Below are 12,575 nucleotides of genomic sequence, written 5' to 3' on the forward strand. Positions count from 1 at the left end.
TTGCTGCTAAGGGAGATGGTCTCGGAACATGTTATCGAACCAGACATCCCTGGGCAGCACATAGTGTTAGTTTGTTACATTAGAGTTCACGTCTGGGATGTCACAATCCAATCCATCTCTCGCATAACTGTTCTAATATCCAGATTTCGTTTACAGTTTTATACTGTATATGTGTTAATTATCTAGATTACTTGTGATACAGTTTTTTGTGTTAATGTAGGCTAATTACAGGTCTTGAGTGGAGCCTGTTGCAATAACTGGCCACAAACTATCCTGTTAGTAGGTTAACAGGTTTCTATTCTAATTTGTCTTTGTGTTACTATTTCATCATTTAAAGCATTTTTTATGTACAGGTTATTCATCATTTGTCATTGTTGGTGTTAGTGTCACAAGAGTCCATTGTGCTGGAGTCATCTGAACTAATCCATTCGTCTCACTGTCATCTAACTGAATGTTGATAATCTCATTTCATTATAAATAGTGCGTTCAGTTTCAGACATTTGTTCTGTGTGTTCGTTTTAGTAGTTCCCATTTGTCTGCATCCTTGAGTGTTTCTTGTAGTCTCTCTGTGATAATTCCTGGTATGTTTCTGTGTAAGTGACTGCATCGCTCACAGTACAGAGCAAGATCTTCAGGAGATCCATGTTCACAAAGTGAGGTGATGCAGTGGTTTGCACACTGGACACACTTTCTGGAGGATGACGGTTCAAACCAGTGTCCGACCATCCTAATTTATGGTTTCCGGGATTTCCTAAATTGCTTCAGCCAAGTGCCAGGGTGGTCCCTTTGAAAGGGCATGGCCGGCTTCCTTCCCCTGTCTTCCCTCATCTGAAGGGACCGATGACCTTGCTGTTTGGTCCCCTCCCCTAAAATCAACAAAGACAGATATTCCCCACATTGGCAATCACCACTGTCAGCAAGTGAAATGCTCCGCAAATCTGCTGGATAAGGGCCGTGCCCAGGGCTTGGATAGGCTCATTTTCATTCATAACCAGTCCCTTATGTTGGAGGAAAAAGGTGTACAGCCTGCGACCTTTATCACTTTGGTCCCACTCATTACCAGGTGTCCACTCGCCAAGAATTCAGTTGCAGTTTTTGCTCAATGTTTTGTCTTGTATGATCCCTGACCTTATCAGGTCTTGCCATCTTCAGCCATTGGAATTCAGCATGATATTTGAGGCTTACTTCTATTTGAAAGAGACAAACATCTCGCACAGTGCCTCTACTGAAGTAATGCTGATGCCAGTCATTATCAGGAGGACACTCCTCTGTCCGGACCTCACAGTTATCCTGTTCATCACAGGGATGAGGCTGTGTGCCTGCATGCTTGCCACAAAACATGCTACTTCATTTATTTTATTTATTTATTTATTTATTTTGTGTGTTGTCATCAATGCCTTTTGCAAAAGCCAAGTACATTTACAAACATAAAATACATTTAGATCTTAGTGTTACAGGTAGTAATTAAACAATAAATTTATGCTTGTCAAAATACAGTACATGTTACACAAATTAATACAGCCAGTTACTTTTCTTATGCTTTGTTTTACAGCTCTTAAACTTAACCATTTAAAATTCATTGAGTGAATAGACACTTTTCAACTAAGAATTCTTTTAGTTTTGATTTGAATTGCTTTTATTACTGTTTTTCATTGACTCTGGCAGTTTATTATACCATATCATTCCATTAGTATATGGGCTTTGGTCCGTCATTTTTAATCTTGTTCTCTGTTGGTAATAATTCTCTTTGGACCTGGTGGTGTGGTCATGTATATCACTACATTTAGTTACTTCAGTTTTCTGCGAGACAAAAAAAGTAATTTATAAAGATGCAAAGAGTATATAGTGAAATACTTATGTTGTCTGAAAACATCACGGCAAGAGTCTTTGTAGCCTAGTCCATATACAATCCTTAACCCTCTCTCTTTGTAGCAATAGTACTCTGTTAAGGTGAATGTCTGCAGCACAACCTCATGTTTCTGTACAGTGGCTAAGATAGGGATAGGTTGTCCCATAATACGCAGTTTTAAGCATGTGGATGGGCACCATTTTGGACAGTTGGCGAAGAAGATACAGCCCATTTCTGACTTTTTTACATATGGCATTAATGTGGCTAATCCACCGGAGGTTTGAGTTCAGATGGACCCCTAGAAATTTAAACTCGTTTGCTTCCTCTGCCACTATGCCGCATACCTCATTTACACGAGTGGTGTGAGCTGCCAATTGTAAGTATTAGCACCTGGGATTTATTTACATTGACTTTTAATCCTTGTGCATGAATATATGAACTTAATTCTGGTATACCATTACTTACTGAAAATTTCAGTTCCTCACAATCTTTACCATCAAATAAAACTGGGGTGTCATCAGCACAATTGACAATGTGCGAGTCAATGGGTTGTACAATGCCATTAATATTTGCTAAAAAGAGGAAAGATCCAAGAATTGAGCCTGTGTCACTGTTTCACTTGTGGATTTAAAGGTTAAGATCTTATTGTCAATTTCATGTCTAAGTTTGGTACACTGAAGTTTCATTGATGCATCACTGGTATTGTACGGCCGCAGTTTTTTTAAGAGGAGCTCATAGTTTACTGAGTCAAAAGCTTTGCTCAGGTCAAGGAATATTCTGGCTGTGTGCATATCCCATTCTATAACGCTGTACTTCATGGAAGAAACTGGGAGTAGCAGTGGCTGTGCTTAGGTTTTTCCTAAACCCCTGCTACTGTTCCTAAGGCTGGTGCATTGGTATGTTATGTGTGATGGGCAGTATATATTGTGTGGTATTGAAATGTGCTAATCCGTGTAAAAATTTTCAGTCTTATTCATTGTTTGTTTTGTGTATTAGTTGAAGTAAAGTTTGTCATGAACATTTGCTCACAAGTATCATGCGGTTCTCTTTTTTTCGATGTATATTTTGTTTAGTTTTATCACTGGGTGTCTGTGTAGTGTACTTTCATTAGTATATAAGCTGTTTAATGAACCATGGTTTTTAATTTGTTTGCATTGTACCATTATCATGTTGTATAGAGGGTTTTGCTATCTAATTTTGATCTTGCGTCTGCTGATAAAACTACCAACGGATCATCAGCATAGGCTATGACTCTGTCATTGCAATCATCTCCATCTATCTGATTTAAGAGCAGTTCCACTTAATGCAGACAAAGTAAAGAAACAAGGTTAATATAGATTCTCTCTCTCTCTTGTGGGAGGCATTCCAATGTATGGTCTCCATGGCACATTTGTTGTACAGTGCTTTGTCTCCTATTCTTGCTGATGTGATGTTGTCCATTATAGTTCAGAATGATGCACTATCTGCTGTAAAATCAGTATGTGATACAAAACTTATTCTTATTCCTGCCAAAGAAATTAACTTTCAGGATTGAGTGTGGGGTCTTCGTGATCAAAATGTGCATCACACCTCCTTCTAGAGTCCTCCTTGAAGTATAACATTTGTAGATACATAAACTTCTGTGACTCAGCTGTGATAAATAGCAGCCCAAGACCTAGCAAGAATAGAATCCCAAACATTTTACAGAAATTCTCACTGCAGAATTGGATGAATGCTAAGGAGTGTGATAAAGTTGAGAATTTGTGTAACTTCTTGGTAGAATTTTTTCTCTCTGTGCAAGCGACAAGAGAAGTGAGACAAGTATTGATTCCTTTTGGAGAGACTTATTGGATGGTGAAACCACTTTTTGGCATTTGTATTGCTTTCTTCAAAAGTTTGTCATTCTGAGCCATAGACAAGCCTTTGTAAAGCAAGGTTTTTATATTAACCCTTGACTGGTGTTGTGGAGTCTCTGGGACTCCAAGGAAGTAGGAAGTTGCAGTAACTTATGTATTTCTTGATCAGTGAGCACGCACTGCTCATTACTTTTCTATGGTGGGGAGCCAAGTCACCTGTTTAGGTGACTGCAGTCTGTTATCGAGACGCACATCGTAAACAACAAACTTAAGTCCCCAGGACTCCGTAATGCAGTTAGTGTAATATTTTCAGTTCAGTGATTATGCCCGTGAATCCAAAAAAGTTGTCGCTAAAGATCCTAATTTTGAGGAATGTGTGCTAAGAGAAATTGAGGAATGTGGTGGTGACTGTTCAGATTAAGATAATCCCAAGAGCAACATTACCATTGAAAATTCTATTCAAAGTGATCGTGAAACAGTGAGTGATTGCCAATGAATCTGATAACGTAGATGAGATGTCGGATGTTACTGAAAGTGAAGACGACAGGGACACAGATCAGCCAACTAAATTATTTTTTATGGGAAAAGCTGATACAAATGAGCTGTCAGTGTGCCAACCTGAAATGTAAGAGTACCACCCTACACTTTATTGAAGCTGCCGGGAAATCTGAAAAATTTCCAAAAAATTGTGCATGTGGGAGCATACTAGAAAATTTTCTCAAAAGATATATTGGATATAGTTGTGAAATGTAAAAATTTGTAAATTCAGGAATTTCTCAATAAGCCAGACGGTCAGAATCTCTGAGTACAGGGAAACAAATTCCATTGAAATAAATTGTTTATTGGGAATTCTGCTATTAATTGCTGCCTTCAGGTCTAACAAGGAAGCAGCTGAATCTGTTTTAAATAGACAGGACTGGTTGTGGAAATTTTTTGGCTTGTAGAGTTGGCTGGGAGGTTTGCTTTCTCAATGAAGAGAGAATTCTAGGAGTGAACTGTGATACAACTGTGGCAATTTCACAATCAGCTCATACTTTAGGAGCCAATGCAACTGTGGATGAAATATTGATCAGCCTTAGATGTAGATACATATTTAAAATATATTTCCTGAGAAAACTGGTTAAATAGGGTTCGAAAATCCATTGCCTGGTTGATGCTAAAATCCCCTGTGTATACAGTACATATTGTCGCAGAAGAAGCGGAGTAGCACAGTCACTGTAGTGTAATGGTTATGATACTAGACGGTTGCATGGAGGGTCGTGAGTTCAAAACTCACCTGAACTGTAGAATTTTAATTTCTATATTTGGTTCAAGTACATTCTAGAAGTATCCACAAACTCCGACTGATGACCACAGCAGTTGAGTCCCATAGTGCTCAGAGCCATTTGAGCAGTTCACTCCGCACTCTTGTATGTGCAAGTGCTGAATTAACCTTCGTTAAGTGAAGTTAATGTTCGTCATTCATGTACTTGCACCTTCTTCTATGTGACAGTATTCTGGTGGAGTCACTGGGTATTGGAACTTGTGATAGCACACATTATCGACAACACAGTGGCTCCCTTCAGGCTACGACAGAGCCGCCGTTCACGTGGCGAGAAACCCGAGTTGGAGCCATATTCAACAGATCGCAGTCTACCAGAGACAGAAGAAGGAGAGGATGTTAAGATGACAGCAACTGTGTGCCACCACATGAGACATCCTTCCGGGTTCTCTGGTGACGATGGCTTAGATCCAAACAAGGCTGAAGGTATATGAGCGTATAGCCAAATTTAGCAAATGGGAGGACACCGTGTGTTTGGCTAACGTATTTCTCTACTTGGAGGGCGCTGCCAAGCAATGGTATGAGATCAATGAGGATTAGTTCACAAGCTGGGAAGTATTCCAGGCGGAACTGCGCAACTCTTTTGGCGACACACGACAGAAGTGCAAGGTTGAAGATAAATTAAAATGCAGGGCACAGCGACCAGGAGAAACTAGAGCATCCTACATTAAAGATGTCTTGGAGTTATGTATGATAGTGGATCCTAGAATGAATGAGGAAGATAAGGTTGCACATCTCATGAAGGATTGCTGAAGACACAGATAAAATCCTACTCCTGATGAAGGTTCTGACAGCAGACAACTTCATAAAATGGTGCCAGTATATCGAGACAATGCATCAAAAAAGAATTACACGCAAGAAGTTTGAACGGCTTCCAAACGTCGTATCGATGTTTGTGATGGAGGAAGGAACTGAATTCACAAGTGTTCGTCAGATAGTGAGAGAGGAAGTTCAGAAGGCATTTGGATTGCACTGCGAGCAAAAACAGACGCTTCAAGAGTTTATAAGGGAGGAAGTGGAACAGACATTGAACCCAACCTTTCATCCTTCATTTCCCTTTAAAACGGTAAAATAGTAGAGACTCAGGCAAAGTTATGTTCCTACAATGCCGCATGAGGAACCTGTTTGGGCACCAAGGAAGACTGACGTCTGGAGGACCCAGGATAACCAACCAGTATGTTTATACTGCGGATGATCGGGACATGTGGTGCACTATTGTCGAGAAAGGCGGCGGATATTTGATGATACCCGCTGCAGAAGACAGCAGACTAATATTAGCCAACGCCAACTCCAGGACGACGAAGATGAACAAGATGATGTGGGTGCAGGACGACGTAGGTCACCATCACCGCAAGGACGCTCCCCAACACACTGATAAAGTTAACACACTGATAAAGTTCTCCATCGCCGTTTAGAAGCTCCAGCTGTTCACCCAGCCACCACAACCTGGAAAACTAAAGGATGCGACCTTCCTTGGGGATGACGCCACTGAAGAGAGAAATCCTCCTACGTCGATCATTACAAAAATGATAGGAAACTACGTCAATATCCTCATGGATGGCTGACCTTCCCAAGCTCTTGAGGACTCTGGAGGATCATATTCAGTCATTTCGGAGAAGTACCGTTGCTAGTTGCAGAAAAGCGTATTCGTTGACAGCAAAACATCTCTGCTGAAGGTGGCTAATGGGAAATGTGTAGAACCTACAGGAAGATGTACCATTTGTGTGGGTGTACGTGGCCATACACAGCCCTTAGAATTCATTGTCTTAAGAGTGTAGTCACGATGTTATTTTCGAATGGGACGTTTTGAAAGCTTCTCAGGTAATTGGAGAGTGTGGTTGCTCGAAGATTATGGTAAACGAGATGAGGTACTGTGGACAGGAAGATGCACATCAGAGTGTGTGGAGATTGTGTATGCTAGATGAAGTAACCATTCCTGCAGTCAGCGCTAGAAAAGTAACAGTCATGTGTCATGCCACGCATCAACTCGTGGATTGTGTAGTGGAATGTAAGAGAAGCATATCACTGAAGATTAACTTGGTCATCCCAACCTCTGTCGTCTTGTTTAAGAATGGATCCGGTGAATTGTGGATAGTTAACTGTCGCCGAGAACCGCAGATCCTTCCAAGATGCAGGTGCGTAGCAAACGCTGAGCCGTTAATTGAAGAACAGCTGAGCGTCATAGAAATCTCCCGTGCCGAGTCTGTGGGCGAAATTAACGCTACCGTTAAGAGACGAGATCTTCTAGCTCACCTATCACCAGATCTCACTAAGAAACAACAGAAGAAGCTGCTTGCCATTCTTCAAGAGTTCTGACTGCTTCAATCCACATGTGAAGAGCAAATTACACAAATCAACGGTGAAACACTGGAGACCATCAACCAATAACCCATAGAGCATACTATGTGTCAGCAACGGAATGTCGAATAATTCGCGACAAGGTAGAGGAAATGATGAAGAATGAAATCATTCAGTCTTTGCAGGGCCCATGGTCGTCACCAATGGTTCTCGTCAGGAAGGAGGATGGCAGTTGACGCTTTCGTGTTGATTACAGGAAGCTTAATAAGATAACTAAAAAGGATGTTTACCTTCTTCCACGAATTGACGATACCCTAGGTTGTGTGAAGGGGCTAAGTTTTTCTCAACCATGGACATGTACTCGAAATACTGGCAAATCGAAGTAGATGAGGCTGATCGTGAGAAAACTGCAATCATAACCCGCGAGGGCCTGTATGAGTTTAAGGTAATGCTGTTTGGTTTGTGTAATGCACCAGCAACTTTTGAACAGATGATGGATAATCTTCTAAGTCACCTGAAGTGGATGATATGTCTTTGTTATTTAGATGACATTTGATGAACACATAAAAAGACTGAGGGCTGTTCTTAAGTGTCTCCAACAAGGCAGACTGAAACTTAGTCCTGGAAAGTGTCTCTTTGGAGCAAAAGATATCAAAATACTTGGACACATTGTGTCAAATGAAAGTGTGTGGCCAGACCCAGAAAAGGTGAGATCTTTAACGGAATTTCCTATTCCTAAAAGGCAAGCAGGTAGGCATTTTTTTTTACTGGCCAAACAACTGTATGAACCTCTTCTTCGTGAAAGATTGCAAAATGCACTTGTATGAAGAGAGCTAAAAGCAGAATGAGGCCTGTGTAATATTGCCACTGTCTAAATTATTACTGGTGCCAGTGCTGACATCCTAAGTGAAGTATTGAAACTTTGAGCCATGTAGCAAATTTGATTTTTCCCTCTGCTCTCCCACCCCCAATCATTATTCGTCTATGCACAAAAGGCAACTGATTATGGAAGAGAACTGAAAACTTCCACTTGAAGACTATATGGACGGCATTACGAAATGACCCAATTATGTTCGAAATTAATCTAGTGGTTGCAAGAAATCCCATTCTCAACTTTGAAGGCCGGATCTGTCTTGGATTTATGCTTCATTCTAAAAATCATACTTCTGTTACAAACACCTCAGAATATAACCTCCAGACACATGCTTACATATAGCGTCATTAGTATGATAAGGTTTTATGTATTTTTTCCCCACTTTGCTAACTCAGTATTTACTTCTTGACTTTTTACAAGTGCACAAAGAAACAGTTATTTAAAAACTGGTTTGGTTTAGGTACTGAAATGGAACTTCACATCACCGAGGGAAGAGTTTGTGGAGCAGCTAAAAGATGCTATGACAGCTGCCAATGTTAACAGAACGCTAACAGCCAACATGTTCCATTCAGATTTTAAGTACCATTTGAAGGCCATTGACATGCTGAATGAGGTAAAAGCTGCAAAAATGTTTTCATGTACAGATTTCATGGAAGGCTAATCAGTTAATTTTAATTTGATATTGTTCCTTCAGGATCTGCCAAACAATCCTGCAGCAACAGTTGCTAATCTGGATTTAATACTAAAATGGATGACATTGCGTTTCTTTGATACAAACCCATCAGTGATATTGAAGGGGCTGGAGTATCTGCATACGGTATTTGACTCCCTAATTGAAGAAAATTACAACATGTTTGAACAGGAGGCACTGTCATTTGTGCCGTATCTCATTTTAAAGGTAAGCTTCTTCTCTATTTATTTATTTATTTATTTTTAAGTGTCAAAATTTTGTTGATACAGGATCAGCATCCTGTTTTAATATTTTGTGAAGGGTTTGTTAATCTGTCCGTTACAGTCCATATGCTTGGCAACTAGTTTTGAACCTACTGGTTCATTCTTAAGCTTGACCTACTGAGGCTGCATTGAAATGCTTGATCTTAATAACAAACGTCAAAGTGGCAATACATGCTGTACAGTGTAAACACAGACTATTGCAAACAAAATATGCCTACTTAGTGAGAATCAAACTTTAAATGCAGGCTCAGTAAGTCAGGCTTGAGAATGAACTGGTTGGTTCGAAATTAGTTGCCAAGCATATGTACTGCAACCATGACAGATTTATTGAAAAATATTGTATGAAGAGTTTATTAACAAATGTTTTCGTTTATTTTTATGAGGATGTCATTCCGGTGAAAAACATTCCCTGTAAAGGCTCACTGGGAGCCCCTTTTCCAAAATTTCCACTGTTGGTACTTGAAACACTTTCTTCATTTACAGTAATTATTATTTGTGGGTAATTTTACTCATGTTAATGTTTCCAGATCTGTGCCTGCAGATCTCTGCTGTAAATAAAAACTATAAAAGCGTAGAAATGCAGGGTGCAATGCCCCACCCAATTCTATTCTTATACGGATCTGCTTTCGCTTATAAATGACTATGGTTGGTGATCGGACTTGTACTTAACATTGGACGGACACTCATGTGCAGTAAGACCACAATGTCAATTTCACTAATCACTTCAAGCACTGCAGAGTTAAGCCCTATCACACCATCTTTAATTTTGAACAATGGGAACCAATATAGTAATTTCACAAGCAAACAGGGCGGAGGAGAGCACACAACATGAGTCATAACCACTTTGAAATAGCAACATACAAACAATATGGACCCTACACATGTATTACTTTTGTTACTGTGGCAAAAAACACTTTAATCAGTACAGAATAAATCTATTTTAAACTTGAGACACTTTTATATAAAATAACACTGAAATGGTGAGTGAAAAGAGCCTGCTAAGCAGTGAAGATGTGTAGCTACTGTGGTGGTGGTGGTGGTGGTGGTGGTGTTTGTAATTTTTGAAACTAATGGACATCTTTCTTAAACATTATCTTTACACATAATTGAGCACCGACTGGAAAAATGGATTTTTATACTGATGTTTCCTGATAATTTTCAAAGTGAAGGATTTTTCACTTAATAGTGCTTCAGTGCAATGTAGCAAAAACACTTTCCTGCACTTTTGTTGAAACATAAATTTAGTTTGTCATACACCATGCATCAGTAAAATTGTATGTTCTGAATATTACAGTTATGATCTTTTTTGTAGTAATGAAAGTGTGGACACTACCTTTTATTGTCTTCTTCTGCAACTGCTTTTATTATGCTTGTCAGTGTAATAAAATAAATGGTACTTTGTGTACAAAATCTGATGCTTTGCATAATATGGCAATAATAATTTTAAGCACTTTATGTAGGCCTATGTATAACCAGCTTATGATCTGAAAATGTTGCTGATTAAATATCACACTATGTGAAAAGGACACACTAAACATCTACTGAAGTAACAACACTGTCATAAAGCTTGTTGCTCTTATAAACACTTAGTTTGTATTACTTAACTTGTACAAGAGGACGATGAATCATGACTTTTCCAATATATCTGTCACTATGGACAATAAAATATACTTAAATTCACCATAGAAATAAATACTACTAGTGAGTCAATCCATATGAAGTGGTCCAGTGATGGTTGCTTGACCGTTTTTAAATATTTTAATTTTTTATGTGATTGCCCTATATTTGAGAAGTTCAAAACATTTTTTTAAAATAATTTATCTTGCACCTTTACTGGATGGCAGCCATTTTTATTTGTAGGAATGTGACAATTTTTCAGTCTGGAGACATTAGCAAAAATTTGAATCTCTCTGCACCGGCTTAAGTTACAACATTGCAATTGAAATTGTTTTTAGAAAAGTGTCCTCTACAACATTGTCTATTACACAAAGTACCCTAAATTCAAAAATAACCAGTCAAAATGACCTCCAAAGTTTCATATCAAAATTTTCAAAAACCCGCTTTTTAGGCCGAAAAATAACAAATGAGGAGTGATTTATGAGTCTATTTTTTTCCTGTGGTTAGTTATCATATACTACTAGCCTCATATAGAGCAAGAACACTTACAAATGTTTCCTTAATTTTTTATGAATTTTTGAAATTTGAAAATTTTCATTTTTTGTAAAGTTTGTGGTTAGTTATCTCAGGTGGGACTGAATATAAAAAGAAGATTTTTGTACAGTTTGTACACCTATATAATATAGCTACGTAGTGTAAAATTTAACTCTGATATCTGACTGTGAACAAAAGTATGAATTTTTGAAAATGAGAAAATAGTTCACATTACTCCAAAACTGATCTTATGGCTGTTGCCTATTTAAATGGTTTATTGTTTCATTGTGATAAAATTTGTGACATATATTTAGTTAACACTATCATCCAATATTCATTTAGTTTTTTTTATTTTTAATAATGCAATATTAAGCAATAGGAACATTCACTTTTTGTCTATGGTAATAAAAATGCCCATTTACACTTAGGTTTGTTGTCAATAAAGGAGGACATTATTGCTGGGTGTGGCACTGTTGTAGTTAGTCTGTTCTGAAACCTCTGTTAGAGTGGATATATATACTTAGAGAGTGTATAGTGTGTTATGTGCTTTGTTCTGTGTGTAATTTGTAATTAATTTAGAGAGATTAACATCTTGCTTCGAAAATAATAAAATCAAGTAGCAGAAAAAGAAAAGCAATTATTGAAAATAAGGTACAACAAATTTCATACAAAGTTAGAAGAGACTTGGAATCATGCTTTAATAACACAGATATCAACATTATTTCTAAAGAAGAAGAAAACTCACCACCAGCATCATCTGGCACTGAACATTTCAGCTTAATAGAGAAATTAAAAATTAAATGTTCAGTGACATCTAAAGAGGAAAAAGTTAAAATTTTAAGTTTGCTCCCTGACTCGTGGTCGAGAGAAAAAATAGTTCACGAATTCAACGTTTCTCATCGTTTGGTTAAACTAACCCGAAAATTGGTTAAAGAGCAAGGCATTCTTCCAGTTTTAGGAATGAAGAAAGGAGTAGGTAGAAGTGAAGAAACAATTAAATAGATCCAGCAGTTTTTTGAAGATAATGCAAACAGTAGAATGTGGCCGGGTTGCAAAGATAACAAGAGAGTTGTTATAAATGGAGTTAAAGTAACAAAGCAGAAACGACTAATGTTGTCAAATTTAAATGAACTTTATGTAGCTTTCAAAAGTTCTCATCCTGAATGCAAAATTGGATGGTCAAAATTTTGTGACCTCTGCCCTAAGTGGTGTAATTTGGCTGGATCCTCAGGGACACACTCCGTATGTGTTTGTTTCTATCATCAAAATGTCAAGCTGATGATTGCGGGTGCA

At 38.3% G+C, this 12,575-nt stretch overlaps 1 protein-coding gene across 2 annotated transcripts in view; it reads left to right on the forward strand.

Moving 5' to 3' along the window:
- The window catches only part of LOC124804734 (protein mini spindles), a 145,235-nt gene that overhangs the window by 101,039 nt on the left and 31,621 nt on the right, over positions 1 to 12,575 (forward strand). For both annotated transcript variants that reach the window (XM_047265027.1, XM_047265028.1), the window contains exons 22-23: positions 8,638 to 8,790; positions 8,872 to 9,075. In XM_047265027.1, the coding sequence (XP_047120983.1) occupies positions 8,638 to 8,790; positions 8,872 to 9,075 (357 nt within the window). The remainder of the gene's footprint in view (positions 1 to 8,637; positions 8,791 to 8,871; positions 9,076 to 12,575) is intronic.

The sequence above is a fragment of the Schistocerca piceifrons genome, chromosome 7 (genome assembly GCF_021461385.2).
Source record: "Schistocerca piceifrons isolate TAMUIC-IGC-003096 chromosome 7, iqSchPice1.1, whole genome shotgun sequence".
NCBI lineage: Eukaryota > Metazoa > Arthropoda > Insecta > Orthoptera > Acrididae > Schistocerca > Schistocerca piceifrons.